The 24985-nt window shown below is 54.6% G+C and overlaps 1 protein-coding gene across 2 annotated transcripts in view; it reads right to left on the bottom strand.

Annotated features, from left to right (window-relative positions):
- TSHZ3 (teashirt zinc finger homeobox 3) overlaps positions 1–20907 on the bottom strand; it is a 69602-nt gene extending 48695 nt beyond the window's left edge. The window contains exon 1 of one of the 2 annotated variants that reach the window (XM_033129453.1): positions 20872–20907. Coding sequence is in view for 1 of the 2 variants with exons in the window: in XM_033129452.1 (XP_032985343.1) it covers positions 19620–19659 (40 nt within the window). In the remaining variant the exon portion in view is untranslated. Of the gene's footprint in view, positions 1–19619; positions 19804–20871 lie in introns of those variants that run through there. The other variant, XM_033129452.1, reaches the window with a different exon arrangement.
- Positions 20908–24985: the final 4078 nt, after the last annotated feature.

Genomic DNA, 24985 nt, shown 5'->3' with positions numbered 1-24985 from the left:
GAGGGAAAGAAATGTAATCTGTTAGCATTCTGCTTATTCTGTTTGAAAACACGCATGAGGCCAGTTTAAAAAATGCCTTTGGTGAGAAGATGACTGTGGAAACATTGGTCTCGGCCACTGCACACGTATGTCATGCTCATACCAAGGAAACACACAGACGTGTGCAGACACTCACAGAAGCACACACACAACGCACAGCATGTATGTAATCAAACCAGCGCTTAACTTACAGGTGACAGCACGCCAGCAGGTCAGATCCGGTCACAGAGCTGAAAATACCCTCGTGTTACCGGACCCTCCAAATCCATACACAAGTGAAGCCAAGCGCTGGGGAAATAAACTACCCTGCTCCCTACCTGTTCAACACTCCTTCTCTAGGATTTACGTGGACAGCGTCTCCAGCTGCACCTTCAAACCAGTCTACCTGCTGTCAGGTCACCAAGGCATTTGAGGAGATCGTTTTAGAACCTTCAGTTACTGAGACATCAATAACTAAATGCATCCAGTCCCCACTTTGTTCCTGTGGGTACCAGCTATTTATCTCTGTCCTCTGAAGAAGCTAATGGTATAATGGGCAAAACCTCAAGAATAATTAAGAGAAACGTTGTTCTAAACTGTCAGCAGAAGTCTAACTTTTCCCCAGGACCCCAGCTAGAATGTACCCAGTGCCGACACATCCTGCCACCAAGAGAATCGCCAAACCCACCAGCAGACAGTGTGCTCAGCTTGCACCCAGGGAAAGGCCACCTGGTGACCCCAAGCTGTTCCTCCAATTTATGTGCCGGAAAGGCCTGCATGTGTGCCGATGCCGTCCACTGCACCTCAGCCCTCGGCTGTCCCCGGGGTGGGCTCCGAAGGCGGCCCGGACAGAGATGCGGAGGCTCCCCTGCTTCAGGCTGACCTTGCCCTGCAGACGTGCTGCCAGTCCAGCGGCAGCCAGCCCTCGACCAAGACGGAGCCCCTGACAGTGTGCTCTGCCGAAGGAACGGTCCCTTTCTCTTGAGTAGAAAGTGTATTTCTCCTTTGACATCCAATACCAAATAAAAAGGCAGACACTGTTGTTTCTTTTCTTCTTTTAGACTCAGGCCTACTGCTGTGTGAGCCTCCAAACAGGAGGTCCCATTTTAAGCCAGTGACAGTTAGTGACAACGCTCTGTGCATATGCAGATGTCGTAAGGCAAGAAGTAAGAATGATCTGGAAGCACAGGAATGGGAGACAGCTTTGAGGAGGCAGCCTTTCACACGGGCAGTGTGACGTCCACACGCTTCCCAAGACTCCGTCTGCCTCTCCACTAAGTTTCTGATCACTGTTGCCAACCTCACCTGTGTCACTGGCCGGCCAGCTTCCTATGGGGGCCACATCTGCACCCCAATGACCACGTGTAAACCCAATGAGCCGCGTTTATAGAAGGACGTGCTCCCGCCTCATCACTGAATCGCACCAGCCCCCAGCCCTGTGGGCCCAGGTCCTACTGCACGGGGACGGCTTGCCAGTGGCAGAGACAGGCAGAAGGCGGGCTTGAAGGAAGCCACCCACATGGAAGGGAAGAAATGGGTGGGAACGGCTTCATCCGCCCTAAGGCCAGAAGTACTTCTTGGCTTAGTCACCTAAGCTCAGAGCAAGAAATCAGACAGTGCATTTCTTACTGCTAAGACGCAGGTGTCAGCTGCCCGTGCTGTCTCTGTGCAGGCAGAGCTGAAGCTTACATTTATACCGTGTCACCACACTTAGTCTCCGAGCACAGCCAGCAGGCAGGGACACACGGTCGCCGTCACACGGGCACGCGCACGGCTGTGCACAGCCTTCACTTCCCGGTGCCAGGGTCAAGGCGGCTCCCTGTGCTGAGCTCCGCCCTCACTTCACGCCAGTGGATTAGTGAGCTGCTACTGACAACTTGCATACTAACTAACGGCAATAAAATGGTCTTTAAAAACCATCTTAATAAAGATGGTTTTAATAAAGTGGCTACTAGTTATAAGTAACCACTAGATGGCTTTAGATTGTCACCTCTGGAGATCTGAAGGTGAGTGATCTGTGGTCCCTGGCAGCTCCACTCACCTCCCTTAAAGGCTAGTGTCAAAGTCTAGGGAGACGTCTGGAGGCGGCAGCACCTGGCTGTGAGAACTCTGGGTGGGGACGGGGGCAGGGCCGCCCGCTGCAGGGCCCCAAGCCCTTCTCTCCTGCTCCACAGCCCCTTCCGGCTGGACAACTAGTCCCAGGGCCCGATCCTCATCGCCTCAATCTCACCACCTTCGTCCAGCTCAGGAGAAGGACACATGCCAAAAATGTGCTGTTGTTTTTCACCAAGTTACAAACCACTCCTCATTCTAATAGAAAAAGGGGCAGAGACTCAGCTAAGAAGAGGAAAAACTGAAATTCCATTAGAACCGGCTCCCTCCAGGTCCCAGCTAGGGTGTGAGTAATCACAAAACTGTAACATCAGCTTCTTTGTTTTCCTTACACTGGGTTCCTCTTTATTTCCTTTCAAAGAGGGTCAAGATGTTTTTTTTTTAATTCACCAAAGCTGCTTTGTGATTACTGAAAGGTTGGTTTCTCTGTGTAACGGCCAGTCTTAAATTTAAGGGCAAAATGTGAACGGCTCACAAACACCTCAGCAGCTGCGTGAGGGAAGCTCAGGGCCCTTGCCCCACCTCACCCCGGGGCTGGTGGAAACGTCAGAGGGCAGCTGAGTGGGCTGGGCCGGCCCATCCCTGTGACAGGCAGGCCAAGCCCTTCCCAACAGCACTAACCTTCCAGTTCGGGTTTTCTGCCCCCCACACCCTCCCCTAACTAGCCATGGGGGTGGGGAGAACACAAGGAACAGAGGCTGCTGACATGCTGTGTGGTCCACACCCCTTTGGGCTCAAAACATCAATGAGCTTTGTGACAAGTCGGCTAGTTCCACTTAAATTTAGACCAAAAAAGTCTCGGACTCTGTCAGGCATGAAGCAGCCCAGCGGGGGCAACCGGACACAGGCGGTGGCTCAGGACCACGTTTTCCCAGAGTTCCTGTCGGCAGAGACACAGCTCTGTCTGGAGAAGGTGGCCGGTGCCCGGGCCCAGCATGGCCCCTCGACAGCCCCATGGCATGCTGGCCCCGCAGGCGCGGGTGGGCCCGTCCGCACCCACACAGCGGCGGGAGGCAGAGGAAAAGCAGGGCCTGTGGGCTCATTCAGCAGAGCGGCCCCTGGCGTCTCCCCCTGCTCAGAGCTGACCCCCAACAGCGGAGTCCAGAACCGGCCAGGACAGCCCTCCTCCTTCCAAGGACTCCCGGGGAGGAAGCCGACTCAGCCCAGCGGTGCCAGCCAGACACCGGTGTGGCTGACACCGGCTCCCGCAGGGGACGTACACGGAGCGATGGCTAGCCTTCACGAGCTCACTGGTCCTGGAATTTCAGGAGACACATCCATAAAAGGATTTCCACAGCAAGCAATTTACTATCTATTTTTGGTGCGCTGACGAATTAAAAGGGGGCATTAGTTTTCTTTCATAGGTTGCGAAAGCCGATATATCATTTTTTGTCTTTGTCACTGATACTCCACATCTGTCGTGAATTGTCTTTTTAAATTAATCTGCATTCAAACAGGTACCAAAACATCCCAGGGATCACCATTCCCAGACGATGTGGCTAAAATGTGCCGCGGGCCTTCAGCCGCCCCTCCGCTTGGCCTGCGTGCCAGGCCAGGATCGAGGGCAGACGCGGGACAGGCGACCACAGTCCAGGGGGCAGGCTGGCGCTGGTGCTCGTAGTCTCATGGCAGCCAAGCGCTCCAGGTCCTGTGCGGCCCCCAGTGGCCACCTACCGGAGCCCAGCCGTGACAGTCTGTTGATTTTACCAAATGTCCGTCCACTTTCTGTTTCCACACTGGAGCACGCCGCACCCCCACCAGCAGGGAGGCTTTTGCAGAGGACAAAGTCCTCGTCATGTCCACGTCCCAAACTGCAAAGACGGCATCTGCCCAGCACGTTCGTCTGGGAAGGCGCACCCACGAGGTCGGGGGACGAGGCACATACTGTCAGACCAAGGGGGTCCCTTCTCACCTTCTCCCGTCTCCCCCTGGAGCTGGTCCCAAATACAAATGCTGCCATTCACAAAAACGTGCACAACTGCTGCTGGATGACAAAATCATCCCTCCATGACCAGACCCATTGCCATGCGCTAACCACGGGGGACACTGGCTCAGCCCCCTCATCCCATCCGGGGCCGACAAGATGGAGTGCTCCATGCCTGATAATACACTCATCGATTAACCTTATTATTACATCAGGAAGTGCAGGATCTGCTCCGTCATTGATTGCAGAGCCACAGGCCACCATGCTGCTCCCACCAGGTCTGCACAATCCCCGTGGGCTAAGTACATGAGCACTGCCAGCCGCTGTGCCCCCACGGACACAGTAGCAGGGCCACCGGGAGGCCGGGCACGCGGCTTCTGAGAGCTGCAGGCGATCTGCTCTCCAGCCTGGTGGGACGTTAACTGAGACCACGTCTGGGTTACCCAACATCAGGCAATTTGGGGGCTGCCACACTGAGGTTATCAGCTGTGTTGGGGCCTGAGATCAGTAGCAAAGTCTGCATGAAGCCATCACCCATCGACACTCATTCTCAGTTGGGTGTGGACTCCAGGGAAGAGAACCATGATTTCTGGGATTCTGAAGGGGCACCAGGCTCACTGGCTCTCTCCATGGACACCGTGCTACAATGTAAGGTAAAGCAGAGAAAAGGCCACAGGGGCCAGACTGTAAGTACCGACCCAATAGGAGAGAAGATGGCAAAGTACACCAGGGCGAGTCCACACCCAGAGTGACATCGCGAGTGGGGCCACAGCACACACAGCACACTCGCTCCCTGCCCCTCCGCGCCCCACCCCCCGCCCCAGAGAGGCAGGAGCAGGGCAGCTGCCCCTGGACACCACCCGTGTCAGGAGGAGAGCCCTGCTGTTCCCACCAGGAGAGGCGCACACTGGGCTGGGGAGAGGGGCAGGCGGCCCCGCAGCCTGCACAAAAAGCTCCCCCTCCGCCCTCCCACCCAGAACCCAAACAGTCTATTTAACTAGCAAATCCTCGGCCAAACTCCCGGCATGCAGAGTGTGCTCTCTCTCCAGCAAATCCATATTAAACCCCCAAATAAGTACCATCCACTGTTCTGCATGCAACAAAAAACAAACAAACAAAAACAACTTTGCTGAGGTCCTGCCAGTCTGAACCCACGGGCCACAGGGATGGGCTCAACGGGCGCAGGAACCGACCGTGTGTGTCCTGGTGAGGCTGACGCCAAGGGAGCTGGCACCGGGACCCTCTGTGACCGGCAGGTGCCCCTAAACCTGGCCAGCGAATTCCCATTGAATGGCACTGCCCTCCCCCTCAGCCAGGTCACCACACAAACGCTGGTAAGTACTTGTTTGTTGAACTGAAAAACCGTTACCACAGAACACGTGAAGTAATGAAAGATGCTTTCCTTGGAGAAATGTTAAGTACGTCCCTCCTTTCACAAGGAACCCGTACATGTGTTTCCAAGTCATGCGCACGTAGGATGCAGTATGAAGGTGGCCCTCAGGACCAAGCCCTTGCTGGTGCTGTATTCATCTTCCGTCACCCAGCAGATCACGTTTGTTCTATTGCGTAGCCACTGAACCACCTGGGTAGGAAGCTCAGTCACACAGCAGTGTCCGTGGCACCTTAGTATTTTACACAGAAAAGCAAGAGGAAACCATAGCACCACACCTCATAGATGACAGCGGCGGGGTCCCGCTAGCTAATATACATGAAAGAGCCATTTTACTACAGGCCCAGAGCAAAACCAAGGCAGGAAACAGAATATCAAGAAAGGGGACCATTTGACCACAAGAGAACCAGCGGGAACCCCACTTTCATCTCTCCCAAATGTGTACCCGTGCCCTTTCTACAGTGTTTCATTAGGCAGAAGAGTAGTAACAATTGTATCATAGGTGATCTGAGGTCTTTTAAGTGTTTCAAAATGTCTTCACCTACAGGGAGGCCTGCGGTTAATTTGTGTTCTTTGTATCTGTCGAGGCTAATTTGTGCTTTCTTTGTATCTATGGCATAGTCTTCAGGGTGGGGGCCAAGCCTGCTGTGAGTCTATGGCGGCTCACCCAGGAAAACTCCAAATCACTTCCAGGTCACCTTGTCTCAGGGGCCTACGAGACGGGCGTGTATCACTTAGAAAAAACACTCAAACGTGCAGGTGACGGGGGTCTCAGTGGAGTCCTAGGTTTTCTCACCACAACACGACCCTGAACACCCTGGCTTTCTCCCGACACACCCCCTGAGACACTAGAGACCCACTTTTATTCACCTTCCCTTGTCATAGAAACAATAACCCATTGACAGAGGTGCTAAAATTCTGGCCAAAATGGACACTCACAGAACCAAAGCTAAAGAATAACCGACCCGCCCTTCCCTCCTTCCCATCTCTGTCTCTTGTTTGTGGCTTAAATAGACACCAGAGTCACCTGGAGCATAGGAAGTAGGAGACCCCAACCACAGCTCCAGAAACACTGACCTGCACGAAGTTCTCAAAACTTCAAAGCCCTCCGCTTTTTCCTGTCCCCTTGTCCTTTCATAAGGGGAAGTAAATTTCAATCTGATTTCACCAGTGCTAATGGTGGGTACTTTTCAATATGTAAATTCACAAACCCACCATCAGCGAACCTCTTCCTTTGCTCTGCCCCGAGAACCGGCCACAGTTTAGGCCGCATGCTCTCCCTGTGGCAAGTACTTGGAAAGGGGAGAAAAACTCCCCCCCCACTGCCCATCTCCAAACGGCCCAGTCTCACAGGGACAGCAGGGCCCTCTGACGTCATGGCACTCCAGCCCGGGCCAGGCCCCCACGGCCTCGCTGGCCGTCCTACAGTGCCTATCAGGCACTGCCCAAGAAAATGTGGGGCTTCAATGACTGCTACATCATCAGTAGACCCCCAGTGGGACCTGGAGAGCTCAGAAGGGGACACCCAGGGACCCAAGGAGTAGCCTGAAGTCAAAGTCATTCATTTGCTGGAGGTCAGGTTCTGAACAAGAATACTTCCTCTAGCCACCTGGCCAGGTGAGACCTCTCTGAGGGCTCCCGCCAGCCAGGCAGGTGTTTTTTCTTATCTGAGTATCTCTCTCTCTCTCTCTCTCTCTCTATCTATCTATCTCTCTCTCTCACCCCTAGTGGACTCCCAGCACACTGTGGGGGAGGTGGACATCACACCTGAGGCACGTGCCTGGGACCCCCCGGGATGCTGGGCAGAGTCCCCACTGCCACCATGGAGGGGCAGCTGAGGGATGGGGTTCCCAGTGACCCAACCTGCCGCACTCTGAGAACGGTGTCCCAACTAAAAAAAGTGTTGCTTTCTTCCTTCTTCCGAATTCTAACATCCAGGCCTTTCTTCCTCCTGCTAATTTTAGAAGCCCTGCTATTCTTTGGGAAGAGAACGGTGTGAAAATCAAGCATAGTATCCAAAAATAAAAGAGTGGATCTGTTTCAGGGCTTGTAGCATATTTAACTGAAAAGCAACTGCAGATATGCCACTTTCTATCTAGTCTTTAATACGTTTTCCAATTTCTCCAGAACATTTTAGGTTCAGAAAAGACAAGGATGAACTTCCCAATCTATGAATATTTTTGAGAGTGAAAGGGGCACCCCAAATTGTTTCTAGGTTATAACTGGGGGTCTTTGCAAACAGTGATGCCCGGTAACCAGTGAGGACGCGAGTCGCGGCGGTGCTTTATGGGGCCACAGGGAGACGGACTGCAAAGTCCCCTGGAGGCCTAAAGGGTTCCCAGACAGGTAAAGTGACACAGCGCTCTCTCTGTGGACCCCAAAGGTGGACGTCATGGCATGCTTCTCAAGCCTCCCACCTTCATTTAAAAAGCAAATTCTCGTGATCTGAGGAATTCAGTTTTTCCAGACCCACAAGTGTGGGAGGCCATGGAGCCCAGGTTAGCGGGGTCTGAAACTCTCCTGAATAGGCTTACGGGATGGCCGGGGAGCCAGGGCAGACCCAGGGCTGCTGTGGCCACCTGAAGACCCCAGCCTTGGCCTGCTCCAGCCTGGGGAGCCGCAGATTTGTGACAGGAAGTTAGAGCTCCGTGTCAAGCCCTTCATGCAAACAATAAATATTACTTCTGCTCATATCGGACTTTTCTCCAGTATCGTCTTTGAATGTTGAACCTTTTTCAATTAATTAAAAACTATGTGCTGCAGAGTGCATATTTTATCAGCCCTCAGCTGCTTAAGTGTCTAGAAAAGACCAGGCAGTTTTTCTTTCTTTCTTTCTTTCCTTTTTTTTTTTTTTCCAGGCAACCCAGAGCAAGTACTTGCAAGGGTCATATCTTTTTAATTATCTTTTCTCTCTTTGATTAATTATTCCGTCTGACAATAGCGTGTTTCTAATGCTATTCACCTGCCTTTGATGATTGACAACTTTTCTGTCTGATTCAGAGCAAACAGCTGCTGCTACGATCTCCTAGCAACCGGGGTGTGATGGATGAGCCCCCAAGATGGATGGCTGCAATAAATCATGTCTCCAGCCATAAAACTGAGAGAAGGGGATAAGAAGAAAAGCGAACAAAAAACAAAACAAGGTTTCTTCCCATGAGTGCACTCAGGTCCTCACCAATTATACCTGGAATGGACTTTCCACCTATTAATAGGGAAGTTTTTCTAATCAGTAAAAATGGACGGTGCCATTTGTATCAAAGGTGTTTACAATTGTTCCTGCAAATTGGTACTTGTACTCCAATTACCTCCAGCACTGCCCAAGTGCAAGGGCAGAGGATCAAAGTTTTGCTTTCTTCCATGAAGTCTCAGGGAGACATGATACTATCGTTTTGTAGTCAAATGCGATTGCAGGCACCAACACAGCATATAAATCTGCTTCTGCCCGAGCGGGACGAGACCGCAGTGGGCCACACAGAACTGTGCGCCCGGGTCATCCGTGCGCAGTGTCAGGCCAGCGACACTCGGAACACACAGACACACTAAGCTGCCAGGACTGGTGGGTGAGGCAGCCACACGCCCGTCTTTACTGGTTGGGGAAAAGTTTGTTCAAGAAGCAGCAAGATATGAACGTTCAGCCATCCCACAAGTTCTATTCTCTCATCTGTGTAGATAAAAACTACCCCAGTCTAACTTTCCGTCCTGTCATTTTTTAAAATTAATGTCCACACTGCAAGTCATACAAGAAGCCCTAAATCTAATTAGCGGCCCCAGATGAAGTCACATCTTTACTAGAATGCCTCACAATTAAATCTGCCTATCAGGGCTTCTAGCGGGGGTGGGGGGCAGGCCAGAAGCCAGCAGTCCCCGTCCCCATTTTCCACCGGGAAACAGGCGGCAAGGCCAACCTGGTGTTGGTCCTCCGGGCAGCTGGGGGCTCCATCGGTGAGCCAGCCTGCATCCCCGAGAGCTTCCAGTAGGTGGGGGTGTCCTGGAGCAGAGCTCAGGGTGCAAAAGACCCAGAAGTGATTAGTTGGCGGGGCCTGGAAACAGCTGTCCACACAAGTCCTGGCGGGGTCTGCTGGGGCCACGGAGCCGGACAGGGCGCAGACGCAGGAGGGGAGGAGGCTGCGGAGAGCAGCGGCAGAAAGCCACAAAAGATCATTTTTTATCTGAAATACTCCTGAAACGTGGAAGTCTATTCTCACACTGCTAACCAAGCCAACCAGTATTTTCTGAATAGTTATATTGTGCTAAGCTGTTCAGATACAGATTTTTTTTAAAGCATGTCACAGAGTTTTTAAAAATCAGACAAGGGTCCTGGCTTTGGAAAGTACAGCTCTGTTTATATTTTAATGTTTCCTACGTGACTGGCTGTGTCGGGAAAGCGAGGGAGGGGAGAGGGAGACGGAGACAGAGAGAAGGTGCCGGTTGGCTTTAGTGTAAATCACAAATACTTCATTTTTCTTCCTATGTCCTTGGAAATTATTCAAACTTAAAACCTCCCCCCGCCCGTTTTTTTTGGGGGGGGGGTGTCTTCTCTATTGTAAATGGAAGAGCTTGTGGCTGGTCAGCAGCAATGAGAACCCAAGGCCAATCGATGCAAGCACACACACACTCACACTCACACACACACTCACACACACACACACACACACGCCCCTACCCTGGCCCAGCTCATCCAGCTCTCAAGTTACAGGTTTACACGGCAAGTCTAAATAATATTCAAAATGATAAATGGCACCCTAAGCCCGGCATCCACCATCAATCTTTTTTAAGGAACATCCATCTCCAACAACGCATGTTTGAATCATGTGAAGCTAGGAGCCTGAGAGCCGTTTATACCACCCCTCACAAGCTAGGCGACTTGAATGATACCTGTCAGCCCTGGGGTTCTTTTTCATTGACTACTAATGGGAAAAAAGAAAAGGAAAGAGGAAAGGAATGGAAAGGGGAGAGTCAGAAATGCGTCAAAGGCTGAGCAGTGTGCTTTAGCAGATAATATGAAAGCACAGACTTCTTCGTGGCTCTGCCAATCTCGCGCCCACCAGGCCACACACCCGGCAGCCACCCGCCCCAAGCTGCCTGGTCTCTCCTGGGCCCTGCTTCTCCTCTCTCCTCCCTCTCCCTCTCTCCCTGCAGGCCCAGGGGACTGTGCCGGAGGAGAAGATAGCACCACAGGGACTGGGCTTCCCTCCGTCCCTGTTGTCTGGCTGGGGCCCATATGATAAATGACATATGTCATTCTGTCAGGAGGGAAGGGTGGGTCAGTGATGTATGACTCTGCTGAAAAGGAAATCGACTCTTTGGCACGGTGCAGCTCTCCCCCACCAGGATCTGCTCAGAACTCTGAAATGAATCCTCTCCCGGCCGTTTCAAGTGCATACTTAGGGCAGGCTGATGGGAGGCCTGGGGAAAGCTACTTTATCCTCCCTGCCCTTCCCAGGGCCAAAAAAAAAAAAAAAAAAAAAAAAAAAAAAAAAAAGAAAAAGAAAAAAAAAAAGGTTCTGCCACTGGGTACCTGCAAAAGGCCACGCGTGTGTCAGAGTCCCCAGTAGTCACACACCACGGGTTATTAAAAATGTGACTTAGAAAAACAAAAAGAAATTAAGTGGACTAAGGTTAGTCCTTTTATTTATTTATTTGTTAATGGCAAAGGGCTGACACAAAAGCTAGATAAAAATTAGCATGTTTGAAGTAATCATTCCGCAGCTTGACATCTGCATAGTAAATTTTAAAGGGAAAAAATGTGTGAGACAGCCGTGAGCCGCTGCGCCCTCCCCCTTTCATTAGCTCACTGCCAGGGTGGCAGCGCTGAACCTCATTATGGCAGCAGGATTTATGAAGCTGAACCCAATGGCAAAGAAAAGGCATCTGTCAATAATTGTAGGGAGCTGCACCCACAGCTTTGAAATCTCATTAAGTATGCAGTTATCAGGCATAAAGATCAAAAACATTACTCAACTCCGACAGAATCTTATGGAGGAACATTAATTAGCAACAGGCCTACAGTACAAAAAAAAAAAAAAAAACACAGACTTCCTCTCACACCTGCCCAACCCACAAACCTAAAGCAACACTCCCCCTCCCGCCCGAAAAAAAATAATTCCCAGCATGTGAGGCTGATCAAGAACATGAAACAAGAGAGACAGAAAGGAGAGGGAGGGAAGGGGTGGGCGGGCGCAGGGAGGGAGGGCGGGGAGCGGAGGGCGGGGCGGCCAGTGAGAAAGGCTTGGCGGTGAGGAGAGAAAAGGAAGGAGCTGTCAAACTTGAGAAGGATGTCAGCGCTGGCCCTGATTACAGGGGCCCACGGAGTTCTCAGACCTTTTATCATCCTCGCCATCAAAACCAGCGGGGAGACATGGCAGGAGAGCGGGTGGCTGCCGGCTGCAGCCCAGGCCCAGGGCCCAGACCCCAGGCTGCCCCACTCCCCTGGCAGGCTGGAGCCCCAGGTTCACTAAAGCCAGGGCCAGACCCAGCTCCCGGGGCTCTGGGCGTCACTGCTGTCACTGTCCACCGTCTTAAAACACCTTTCCTTTCTCCAAAAAGCCTCTGATACCTGCTTCTGAACATACATTTTCTCCTGTTTTATGTCCGGGTACGACTGGCTTATGTACTTTGTCACTTAAAAGACACTGAAAAATAAAATATAAATGTGGAGAATCACACGCGGACTGTCAGGCCAACTCTGGGTCATGAGACGTCAGGACCACAGAGACGCCGGTGTGCGGTGCCTCCAGGGTGCACACGGCGAGAGGACTCGGAGACCAGCTGCCTCTCCCATCACACCCTCCACCTTTTGGGAGCTGCACCGGCAAAGGACCATTCACACGTGTTTGGAAGCGTCCCCTGAGGACTGTGGGCTGGGGTCCCAGGCAAACTTCTCTGATGTCCTCCGGGCAGCCTGGATCCAAGGGAGGGAGGCACAGTGAAGCTGGGGGCGGGGCCTCACACATGACTGGGGTTTTAGACAGGACACCAGCCAGCTCCCTGGTCCCCAGGCTCCCCCGGAAAGGTGCAGAATCGGGTAACTAGGCAGCCATTCCGTCCTGATCTCCCTTATTGCACCGTCACAGAGGTGGCTTTCTCTGGTTCCCCATAAGCACATGCTGGTGTGCTCTGTGTCACTCACACACACGGCACTTTCCATAGTCACATGTCACAATGTAAAACCTGTGCTGTCACTTTCCCCTGAGCCCGTCCTCTTCCCCCATCCCCCACCCCACACTCGGACCTCACCCCATGTCCACCCCTGACGTGTTCACCTGTCCCCTGAATTAGCCACATCCTTCAGGAAAAGGTCATTAAGAGTCCTAGGCAACCAGCTTGGAGATCCCTCCAAGCCAAGGCTCATCCTTTCCAATGAATGACTGCCCTCTGGAATATCAATGAACACGGCTGGAAGGAACTGTCGCTGGTGACCAAGAACAGGAAGAGCACTCGTCCAGGAGCCAGGCTTGGCGAGAAGAGACTTTAGCAGCAGTGCTACAATAAGGTGTTTATATTTTTTATGTGCTTACCATATTACCTTTATTATGTGTAACAGCGAAGTGATTATAGCAATTACATCTAACAGAATTAATTACAGAATTGCCATCATCCCAGGATACATAATGCATTAGAGGGAAGCCAAAGAGAAAGCGTCCTGATTGTAGGGACCATTGTCGCTGTGTGTTTTCCTAGCAGCAATGCCAACCAACGGCAGTCTGCACAGAGAACAGCCATGGGAGCTGGGAGAGAAGTTTAACAGGAAATGAGGTATATTTTCTTTAAATGAAGTCACACTTTTGCGTAATAGTATTCGGGCACTATTGGACATATAAAATCAATTTAATTTTTAAGTGTAAGTGTTATAAATCCACACAACCAACATTGCCACATAAAGGAGAAAGCACATGGGTGGAAGTCTTACAAGTCTTTACGTATGCAAAACAAATTCACTCAAGGCTTCATTAATATTAATTTAAATTCAAAACCCATTTACATTAAATTGTTCATTAAAAATTGCCTATTTTATGCAACATGCATTTCTCAAAGAACCCAGAGGAAACTGAATACATAGGGCTAGATTTAATGATGGGGATAGAAAATCAGAAGTAAATGGATTTGAGTCATTTCACGTATCTTACCAAACAGGCCTTTGCTCTCCTTTAAGGAGGGGTTCCGGTTTGGGGAGCAAACAAGCATCCACAATATTTTTGCCCTCTGCTACTAGCAACTGGCAAACATGACCTTCTGGTCTACCGCAGAGGAGGAAGAAAACGGGAGACACTGCGGGAATGGAGAGGGCAGCCAATCCAACACTGGACCACAGAGCACTGGGAGTCAGGCTTACTGCTTTAAAAATGCACACTAGTTAGCATTCGCCGGTGCCCACCCTGGTCTAGAATGAAGACTTTCTGTGTCCCCTTCACTCCGCCCCTGCAGTCCTTTATTCCCCAGGCAAGGGGGCAGGGGTACGACCAGGAGGTGTGAGTTCCTGGACTTGGCCCCCCTCCCCCCCCAAAGACCAACTGAACCGACCCTGTCTCCCCAGCAGCTGTTGTGGATGAAGAAAACACAGTCATAATTAATAACATGTGTCCTGACAGTATGAATTAATAATTTATCATTAAGCCCAAACAAATTCAAATGATTCTTCAAGGGCCTCACCTTTGCATGTCTGAGAAAACCATGTGAGGAGATAGTCGCAAAGTCCAGGTGACGGGACCTGTACAGAGGGCTTTTCTCCCCACTTAATACATCCCCTGGGCTCATCGTGTTGAAATACAAAAGTAGTTTACAGAATTGAAAGTAATTAAACCGAAGAATCTGTGCTGATCAAATCACGTATGTGTGCTCGAAATGTCTTCTTTTTAAACCAGGCTTATAAAACAGCCAGTGTTTGGTCAAGGACACGATGTCATCTTTCTAGCAAGGAGCCCTAACCCAGAGTAGGACGGCTGTCCAGGCCCGTGGTCACAAGCAGATTATGTTCTACTACTGTCTGTTTCTTCCTTCTAAGAATGCATAGCGTTCTTCTTGTCACAAACAGTAACCTGAATTTTTACTTCCATGTTTAACATAAATGCTTGCAAATGTTGAAAAATAAGAGAACACTAACAAGTGTATAGACCCATTCCTTCCCATTCAGGTAAAAATTCCAGAAGGCAGGGAGAAAAACAACCATAGTCATAGTCATTGTTTAGTAGGATTTAAAAGTTAATTTAAGGACTAACTGCAAATACTGGAAACTAGACTTAATCTGTCTGGACGTTTTAACAGGCTTACAGACATTTAAACGCACGTATCAGGACACTTTATCAACCTAACATAAAATTGTCATCTTATCTTATCATATGACTATTTTATGCATGTGTCAAAGAATTTACAAATGACTGTCTGTCTGTTGAGTCTAATTACAAGTGCACGTTATCTGTGTAGATGTCCCAGTCCAGACCATTGTTACCAAATACGATACATTGTACTCACCTTTCATTTTCAACTTCAGACAGAGAAACCACAATTTGGAGCATAACTAAAACACACACACAGGAGCACCTGAGTGGGTCCCGGGGAAGTGACAGCCCTGGCCTGGGCTGAGGGGTGACGCTGAGGGCGGGTCTCGGCCCGGCTCCGGGAAGGGCCGGCTATATCGCGGCACTAACACAGATGGGGAGACACACAGCCTAGTTGTTGTTTGTTAACGACACGACCAAAGCTATTTTTATAGTTCGTCCAGTGACAGGCAGGAATAAAACAGGCCGGCAGGAAAGCTGCACAGACTGCACGCGGAATGGCTGTGACCTGCTCACGTTACTGGATCCAACATGGCTGTGGTGCAGGGCCGGGCTCGCGTCCTCTCTCTGCTGCCCGCCTGCGTTGGTCGGCAGCCCTGGCCACGCCCGGGGGACAGGGAGCACACACGGCCAGACCCAGGCACCTAGCCCTCTGGGGCCCCCGAAGTGGAGGGCGGGCGCAAGGAAGGGTTTTAGTGCTGGGAACTCACCTGTCTCCCAGCCCTGAGCAGTCACCGCTCGTTGTAATCACTTCACAGAACAATCTTTGGCAAAAAGAGGGAAAATGCAGACTTACGAGGCAATTTAGGGGTAACTGCTGATACATCAGGTATTGAGTGTCACGCTGCCGTTTAGGAGTGCGCTCAAGGCAAAACTGAGAACAAAATGACAACATCAGCCGCTCACAATCGAGTGTGGCCCTGGAGAGCACTGAAGCCCTCACTGACGGTTGTCAAGATAACGGGGGCACAGCAGCTGATTCTGGAAGGTTCTGTCCCCTAGGTGGGTGTCCAAGACAACATCCTTGCCTCCTGACCTTTCGTTTTTCTCCTTCAGCTTCTTGATTGTCCTTTTTGAAATCTGCATTGTTCCTCTCATTTTGTAGGAGAGGGGGATCACAGAACACCCAAAGCAGCCATGTTGTCACTCGCTGGAGGGTCGGATGCCTGTCGAAAGGGGAAGCGAGTGGCAGGTCCGGGAGCAAACACGTCCCCAAGGCAGAGGCCGAAGTGCCCTCTGAGTGCTCCACGGCCTTCCAGGAGCGAAAGGGACTGCTCCCGGAGCGGTGTGGCCCAGGGAGGAGCCTCAGGCAGGCCACCACCCGGTGTATGCCACGTCTACTGGCATGAACGCCTTCACCTTGCCATCCTGTTCCCTGGGGACACACAGTGACCTGTCATAGCAGCAGGCCCTAAGGGAGCCAGATCACTTCCACGAAAGTCAAGATGCTTGAAGGCTCACCTGGGGATGTGACCCTCTAAGGACGCCACGGAATAGTCTTCTCTTCCAATAAGTAAGACTCCAAAGATCAGTGGCAAGTTGTTCACTGAGGATACGTATTTGTTTTCAGTTTAGGCTTTTTATGGCTTTTTATGATTTTGCATTTTCCTCCAGAAAATGAATGAATGTGAATGGATAAAATGTCATCTGCTATTAAGTGTTGTTCTGATTTTTTTTTTTTTGTATTTTCAACAAAAAAATACTTGTTTAGAAACACACACTACGCACAGGAGAGAGTCATACTCAAGCAAGAGAGAACGGTCACTTTGCCTGGAAGACACTGGCCTCCCCACCCCGCTCCTCTGAGCTTCTCCCGGCAGCGACATCTGGCCAGCACTTGGCATTCCACGCCCGGGTCAAGGCCACCCCTGCCCGGGTTTCTGTTCAGCAGCAGGTGAGGAAATCTCTCCCTCCCTTTGAGGAAAGACACTGAGCCACGCATAATTTCTGTCTCAAAAAGAAAATCCTGAAATCCCGACGTCCGCACCCACAGGGGCCCGTGGAGTCTGTCTGGCCTTCCGGGGAGCAGCGCTCCCTTCGGCCACTGCAAAGGCCGTACCTGTGTCTGTCTGCACGCTCACCCCGGCTCCAGGCCTTTGTGCTTGTTATTCTACCCCAGACCATTAAAAGGGCCCTAATTCCTATCACATGATTATCCAGGTACCAAAGCCCATTTGTCACCTGCAGCAGAAAATTGAGTTAATGCACAACTAAAGGCAGCAGGACTGTGTAATATCAAGTTGATTACATCAAACTAGCTGCAAACCTAATTCTGCTGGATGACACTGCGTCGAGCTTGTCATCTCCAATCATTAAAGCTGTCAGGGATCCATCAGGTTTACAGCTAATTAGGTGAACACTAATGAAGCTGGCAAAACAACTTTTCTTTTTTTATGGCTGAGCGGACCTTTCAGTTTGGAGGGGAAAAGAATTCTCAAGTATCCTCAAGGTTGTTGGCGACTCGATTTCCAGTTACCAATCAGCAGACATCTTTCTTTTCCCCACTCTCTATCAGTACAAAGCAATCAATTTGTCGTCACTCCCAGGACGCCACAAAAGCAGGCATGAGCCTCATAACTTGCAGCTGTGAGAACTAAAAAAAGGGGAAAAGAATGGGAAGTTTCTTGTCCGTCCAAACAAACAAACAGAAGCACGCTCACAGCTCACTTACTGGCCTGTGCCTCCATCCCACCGGCCTCACCGTGGAGGGTATTTTCCCCTGCACGCTTCTTAAATAAGTAACCCCTCAGCCATCCCCACCCCTCCTCCAAGCGTCCATTAGGCAGAGGCCTTCTGATAAAGTAAATCCAAAACCAGGGTATGGGAAAGAAAGAAAGCACTCTGCTGCCAACTTCTGATTCGCCATTAAGCTATTGATGAATGTGCCTGTCAGGAGAGAGACAATTAAATCAAATATGAAACAAAGTCGTTTTGACGGGTCATTTGATAGAGGAAAACCATTCTTCCATCTCCTATTAGTCGAGCAGTCAAGTTTTTATATAATGAATATTTCTTAACTGACCTGAGATGTCCTGGCTGGCTTTTTAAAAGGTGCAAAAAGATTAGTGAACAGGTTGCTTTAAAAACAACCAACAACAACAAACAAAAGTACATTTCCTCCTTATCATATATTTTTAGCAGAAAGTTATTAAATAAGAGTGTCAGATGGGCAAGGTGGGAGAGAAAAGATGAAGCAGCCGTAGAGAGTTCTAAACCAAATGTAAAGACGTGACCACATATGGCTCATTTGAGGCACACAGATACCTTAAAATGTGCATCCAAAAAGAAAAGAAAAAATTTCCAGGACTGGAAGAAGCCCAAGACACGCCTACTGCCCAACTCTGTGAAGGAATCCTCCAAACTCTTAGAGGTTATTTTGGGCAGATAAGCTCCTTCTTGAGCTTGGAATTCAAAGTAGAAGGTGGTATGGGCCAAAAGCACAGCCAGGAGGTGACTGGGGAGGTGGCACACCCTCCCTACAGCCAGTACTGGGATGTTCAAAGTTCCTCAATTTGAGCAATGCTGAGCACCAGGGGCAAAGTCTGCACTATATGCCCCAAACCAAGTCTGTTTGCTTCTAAGATTTTCTTAAGACACTAACAGGAAAGTACATTTCTGGGGGAAGAAAGACGAGCATCCCTTCCCTGTGCCCTGTGTAAGGAGTCTGGCTCAGAGTGCAGACCACCTGTGGGCCCCACGGCCCCACAGCTGGCAGGGGGAGGTGACGGTGAGCACCACCCCACTGTTGCCACAGCACACAGGGGCAGCACGAAGGGCACCAGGCAAGTCCTGACCCTCCTCTCTGCTCTCCCTCCTTCCACCGAAGGAACAGAACAGAACAGAAAAGGAAAGACGTAAACCTCCTCGTAACCCTCCCAATCAGGCAGCATCTGAACCTCAGCACATGTGTGTGTCACTCATATCAAAATACATCCCGTCCACATGTGGTCCTCTCAGCAATCTGCCCCAAATCCCCAAGTTGCACTGACAGGGCCCTAGTGACGTCACAGAGCTTGGCCTCACCATTGCCAGTGATTTATTGATGTTTATTGGGAATGAATAGATCAAAGGCAGCAGCATGACAGGCGATCAATCAGTCATCAAATCAAGGGTGGCGAGGGGCCAGCACCCCTTCTTCCAGGCAATGTGCCCCCGACTGACATTATTGCAAAATGATGTTATGTGTGTGGGTTTTGTTTTGTTTTCAATGATGCTTTTTCCAGAAAAGAAAAAAAAAAAAAACAGCTTAGTCTTAACAGGAGTTGACACTCCAGGCAAAAAAAAAAAAGGGGGGGGAAGTACTCAGCACAATCCCAGAACTAAGTGCGAGAGGAGGAGAGGAGGGTGGGAGAAGCAGTGGAAGGAGGATGGGGGTGAGGGAAAACCAACGGGGTAAAGGGGCCGCCAGCAGCTAACACCGACTTGACAGTCATCTGACAATACCCAGACCCTGCGCGCTCTGGTTCCCACCGCTGGGCCCGGTTTGGGCCCAATACAGGAAGACTCGATCGGATTACTGGTAAGGTGGCCGAAGGGGACCGCTCACTCACTCGCTCTCTTTCACTCTGCAGACACCGGGCAGTCTCTCGCCGTCCGGCCACGGGAGGACACGGAAGGTGTCCCAGGGAACTCAGGTGACCCCGCCTGCCCCCCACAGAAAGACACGGAAGAGGGCTCCTTCCCATTCCTCTCCGCAGCCAGAGAGCGGAGGAGAGCTCCGGTCGCCGGGTGCCCGAAGTGGGTGCGAGACGGCACAGGGCAGAGCGCAGCGGGCGTCCGGGGGCGCCGGGTCCGCGAGGCGGGCGCACGCAGCCGGTGAGAGGAGCGGCTACGAGCCGGGCCGCGGCCGGCGGGAGAGCAGGGAGAGGAGAGGAAGAGGAGCAAATCAAGCGGCTCGTACCTGCTGCGCGCCGGGGCGCTTGCTGCTTCCTCCGCGGCATGATGCTCCTCCGGCGACTGCCGCCGCCGCGCCGCCGCTGCCGGGCTCAGGAGCGGGGGGAGGGGCTGGCCGGCGGGGGGCGAGCGGGCCGGCTCTCAGCCTCCCCGAGAGCGGCCGCCCGCAGGATGCCGCTGCGCCCTGGCTCTCCGCGCTCCGCCGCGATCCCGAACGTGCGGAGGGAAGAGGGAGGGCGGGCGGGAGGGCGGGAGGAGGAGCGCGGGGGGGCGCTGCCGGCGGAATGGGAAGTTTGACAAATCGCTCCAGAGGCCGGGGAGGGGGCGGGGACGAGCGGCGGCCCTGCCCCCCCGCCCGGTCCCCAGACGCGGAGCTGGGGTTCGGGGCCGGGGGGCGGGGAGAGGCCTGGGAGGAGGAGCGCGGGAGCGGCCCCGGGCCCGGGCCGGGGTCACGGCATCGGGGGACGCGCCGCGGCCCGGGGCTCGGCGGTCCAGCCTTCTGCCCGCAGCGCGGCGGGCGCGGCGGCGTCGGCACCAGGCAAGCTTAAAGGAAAAGGAGATGGTCGTGTCACCGCGCGCCCGCCTGCCGAGGACCCCCGCCCCGCCCGGGGGGGGGGGGATGCCGCCCGTCCGCCCCCGCCCTGTGCGCACACGCCAGCCCCGCCGATTCGGTCCCGGGGCGCCCGCCCCCCACCCCGCCAGCCCTTCCCGCCCGGCCTCGCCCCCCGCCCGGGCGGCACTCCTCTTCGCCCGTCGCGCCCAAAGCCCCCGGCTTGGGCCCGCGCCCCCCGGGGACTCCCTTAGGGAGGAGGCAGCCGCGGGCGGGAGCGGGGGTGGGGGGCGCTCTCAGACCTCGCGCCACCCGGCTCCTCCCCCGGGACCCTCTCCACCACTTCCCCCGATTTTTTCCCCGGCAAACTTTCCCGGGCCGGTCCCGGGGGGTCGCAGCAGGAGGGGTGCCTGCAAGTTTCCTCTCCAGACTGGGGAAATTGCGGACCCCCACCCCAGCTCACCGCGCCCCCCACCCCCGCGCCCGCGGACCCGAGGGCGGTTCGGGTCGGGGAAGGCACTCGTCTTCCCAAACCAGCCCCCGCCCCGGGGCGGCCCCGAGAAGGGCACCGCGCCGGGAGCCCGGCCTGCCCGCGGTCCTGAGCGAAAGAAATTGATTATTGATTGGGTGATTGGGGTCGCTGGGGCGCCGAACGGGCCGCGCACGAGGGCGCGGGCAGGGCTGCGGGGCGGGGCGGCGCGGGGCTCACCTACGGGCGCCGCAGCTCAGCGGGACGATCCCCGGGCGGTGGCGGCGGAGCGGCAGCCGGAGCAGGAGCGGCGCGGGCGGCGGCGCATCGATGTGCTGCGGGCTCGATTGCGTCTCCCTGGGCAGCTCGCGGGCCGGGAACGGGGCGGCCGCGGCGGGGCCGGCTCCGGGCGCTGCTGGGCGGCGGGGCGGGGGCTCGAGACGGCCGCGGGGCCCTGAGTCCCGGAGGCGGCGCTGCTCCCCGGAGCCCCGGGGCGGACGGCGCGCTGGGCGGGGACCCGAGCCCGCGCCTGGGACCGGCCGCCCGAGCGCCCCGGGCTGTGAGCCCGGCCTCCTCCTTCCTGCCGCCCCTCCTTTTCCTGCTTTTTTCCTTCTTTTTAGTCCCTTTCTCCCTCTTCTTCTAACCCTCTATCCTCCTTATTGTTTCTTTGTGACTGTTTTCTCAAGTTTGTTCTCAAAGTTCACAGGCTGCTTTCTGTCCTTTCAGACCGGGAGGCCGCGCTCTCACCCTGACGGTGACAGCCGTCCGCGGGCCGGGCTCGGCCCGGACGCCCCGCGCGCGACGTGCCGCTGCCGTCCTCCCGCCCTCCGGCCGCCTGCAGCCCTGGGAGCGCAGGAGCGCGCGGCTGGGACGCGGCGGGGCTCGGCGGCCCGGGGCTCCCGCGCGGGGCGGATTCGGGGGCGGGGCGCGGCGGCAGTGGGTGCCTGCGGCCGCACAGGCCGGAGCCACTGGCCCTCCGGGCCCGGGAGACGCGGCCGTGGGGCGTGAAACGCTTCTTGCGAACGAGGAAACGGTGAGTTGGCAGACGCTGCCCGCGGCCTCACGGTCTGGTCGCGCCGCTGGGCGCCTCTTTCCTGGAGGAGCATGGGCGCCGCGCGAGGTCAGCTTCTGCCCGCCCCCGGCTCACCTTCCCCGGGCCGAGCGCCGCGCGCCGAAGGCAGGGAGTTTCGCCCGGATTCGTGCTTCCACCTCTTCCTTCCCTTCCCCGAGCTGCTGTCCAAACCTCGGTTCCCTGCGCCCTCTCCCCCTGCCGGCCGTGGCCACCGCCCGATCGCGGCGCCGCGCGCGGTGCGACCCGCCCTAACATCTGTCCGTCCAGCCATTGGCGCATCCATCAGTGTCCGTGAGCTGCACATCGCAGCGACGGCCCGTCACGCACAACGCGGGCTCTGCGGAGGCACAGTGCGCCCGCGCCGCCTTGCCTGTCCCCGCTGGGCACAGCCTGGAGCCCTGATCTCTACGGTGAACACTGAGCCACAACACCCCCTTTGATGTTGGCACCTCAAAACGTGATCAGTTCTGCAAACCATTCCGGGGAGGGGGCGGATGAGGGGACAGCGTCAGCCCAGCCAAGTTCTCTGCCCTGTCCTGTGGCCTGGGTGTGGCGCGGGAGAGAAGGAAGGAAGCTTCCCAAACCCGCACCAGGCACGGCGTAAACCCCGAAGCTGCCATGACGCAGGGGCTTAACCCGCCGCAGCTCGGCCGAGCTGGGGGCTGTCCAGGTCGCCCCGCAGGTCTTACCCGGAAAGTCGCAAGCCAAAACTTTGCCAGGCCCCTCCTGGCTGCTGCGTGGCAGGGCCTGACAGTGAGGAGTGAGGGGGGAAGGAAAGGCAATCCCTGTAAGAATCACGGGCTCGATTTAGGGAGAAGTGGTGCCCAGGTAGCAGTGCATCTGTAATTCACTGTCATTTGCAGAGGGAGCAAGGGCAGGGCCGTGTGTTTGCTGGGCCGGAGCCTGGCCGGTAGTTCCGGACGCCATTCTCCCGGGCGCGGGCCTGGATGTGGCTGCAGTGCCAGCGCCTTCGCCTCTTGCTACCCCCTCCGCCGCCCACCCCCGTGCACGGTGCAGAGGACAGACAGCTTCAAATTGTCCCTGATCAGTGTGGTCAGGCCAAAGGGCCCTTCTTGCCACACACACGTCCCAAGAACTGCACGCAGGACCTCGGTGTCTGCGGGGCGGCTCTCCCTGGCCTCCCACCCGACTTGATTCCTATGGCAAAACTCCGGTCCGGGGGCCTGGTGAGCTGTGTCCCTCAGAGTCCACTACACCAATGGGTCAACAACCGTGCGTCTGTTGGTACCGTCACGTTAGAAGGGATCCGAGAAGGGCTGTCGGGCGAGCGCCAAGGTCCGGGCGACTGCAGGGGTGCCGGGCACGGCCGCGGCGGCGCTCAATGGGCTAGTTCCCGCGGGAAGGAGGGCTCCAGCCGCTGTGGGTGCGGGCCTCGCGCACCGCCTCCTACGGCCGCACTGCTCTCACGCTAGATTAGAGGACCGGAAAGCCGGCGCCTGGCGAAGGGGCTGCAGTTCTGTGGAAACACGGTAGAATTGTACCCCACTGCGACGAGCCGCAGGTACCTTGGAAAAGCAATGGCAGCAGTGCCGCTGCACAAGCACCTGCTAACTTCTGAGCGCGCGACTCACCACAAAGCAACCCCTTGGCCAGTTAGGTGCTCCCCACACCCCACCCCAGAGGTGCCCGTTTCTGGGAATAATTTTTTAAACCCCGAAAAATCAAAGGCAGAAAAGTGGGCTGAGGGTCAGAGTGGGAACAAGGAACCCCCGCTGGCAGTGGCTCATAGAGGCTCCCACTGCGGCCAGTGGTTCACCCCGCACCTGGGTGGTAACCTTTAGGGCCCAGAAAATTCCCAGGGGCCCTTGAAAACAACTCCTGAGCTCCAAGGTTGCCTTGGGCCCAGTGGGACCCCGCTCCTGCTCCTCCGCAGGGCGCTGAGCCCAGGTCAGTAACAATGCCCCCAAATGCCTCTCCATCACTGCAGGGGTTCAAAACCTGACTCCAGCTTTCTGAACTCCAGGAGCCAGAGATGGCCAGACCCTGGGCCCATCTGGGACCCCAGGGGAGTGCCTGCTCTTGGCTCACCCGAGCCTCCTCGAGGGTCAGGGGAGAGTCGGGAAGGAAAAGGAAGTGGAACTGGGGCATGATTCGGCCTGGTGCGGGGTGGCCGGGTGGGGTGTGGCCGTGGCCGTCAGGCCTCCTGAAGGAGTCAGGAAGTTCCTGCTGGGCTGGAGTAGCCCAGGTTGGGTTCAAGATGTGCTTGAGGGGAGCAGGTGACAGATCGCCTGTCCGAACTAGGCTGAAATGCGTCCTAATTTGGGATGGCCGGTGAGAGAAATGACTTCAGGAAAAAGGCTCAGGAAGCTTCGGGTTGGCTTGGGGGTCCTAGGAACCCAGGGGCCTAAGCCCACACCTCGGAGAGGGTTTCTCCGTGCCCTGAGGGCGGCACTACCTGGAGAGACAGGGCACCTAGGTAGTCCGCTAGGGGAGCCTGCACCCCATTTCAAGGTGTGAGGGCCCCCAGCCTGGTGGTGGGCCCTCTGGGAGCCCAGTTCTGCTCAGCGGTGCAGGAACTGTGGGCCTGGGGTCTGCCCTTCCACACTGGTCCTCACACCACAGTCTGGCTGGGCAGGAGGGAAGCTGACTGGAGCCACCTGCACATCTCACCCAGGAACTGGGCCTGGACCTCTGCCTCTGCCCAAGTGCTTAGGGTTTGGACCCTGGGGTCAAGCGCTGGCCAGGCAGTAAACTGTTTGCTAAAAGTACATTTTTTTTCTGGTAGCTTTGTTTTATGGAACCAGATATTTTGTCTGTAAATTCTCCCAAAAACTTTTACAGCTTGACGTGAAATAAACCTTCGAAAATCGGGCTGTATATAATGCCACTTGTGTGGGGCCTGGGGGCGCTGCATCATGGGGCCTCTTGGTGTGAGCTGGGGTGGGGGAGCAACATCCTAAGAATAGAAGGACACCACTCTGGGCCCTGGGTCAAGAACTGGTGGTGGGGTGCAATGTGCCTGCCCCTCCCCCAGGGCTCAGTACCAGGCTCCCTCCCAACCCTTCCCTCCCTCTGCAGGGCTTCCTACTTTGTACATTTCTTGTAGCTCAGGGCACAGAGGTTGGCCCAACTTTGCCAGCTACGCTCACGGAACGCCATGCCCTCCAGAACCACTTGATTCAAAGGCAAAAAATAAAATAATAAAAAGCTCCCCACTGGCCGCGTTGATGCTGGTGGTTGCTGGGTGGGGCCGAGCAAGGCTGCCCCGGCTCTGAACTGGGAGGGGCTGGACGCACACAGCTTGGGTGGCAGCCGACCTGG

This window comes from Rhinolophus ferrumequinum, chromosome 15, assembly GCF_004115265.2.
Source record: "Rhinolophus ferrumequinum isolate MPI-CBG mRhiFer1 chromosome 15, mRhiFer1_v1.p, whole genome shotgun sequence".
Taxonomy (NCBI): Eukaryota; Metazoa; Chordata; class Mammalia; order Chiroptera; family Rhinolophidae; genus Rhinolophus; species Rhinolophus ferrumequinum.
This window is presented reverse-complemented; position numbering and strand designations above follow the sequence as displayed.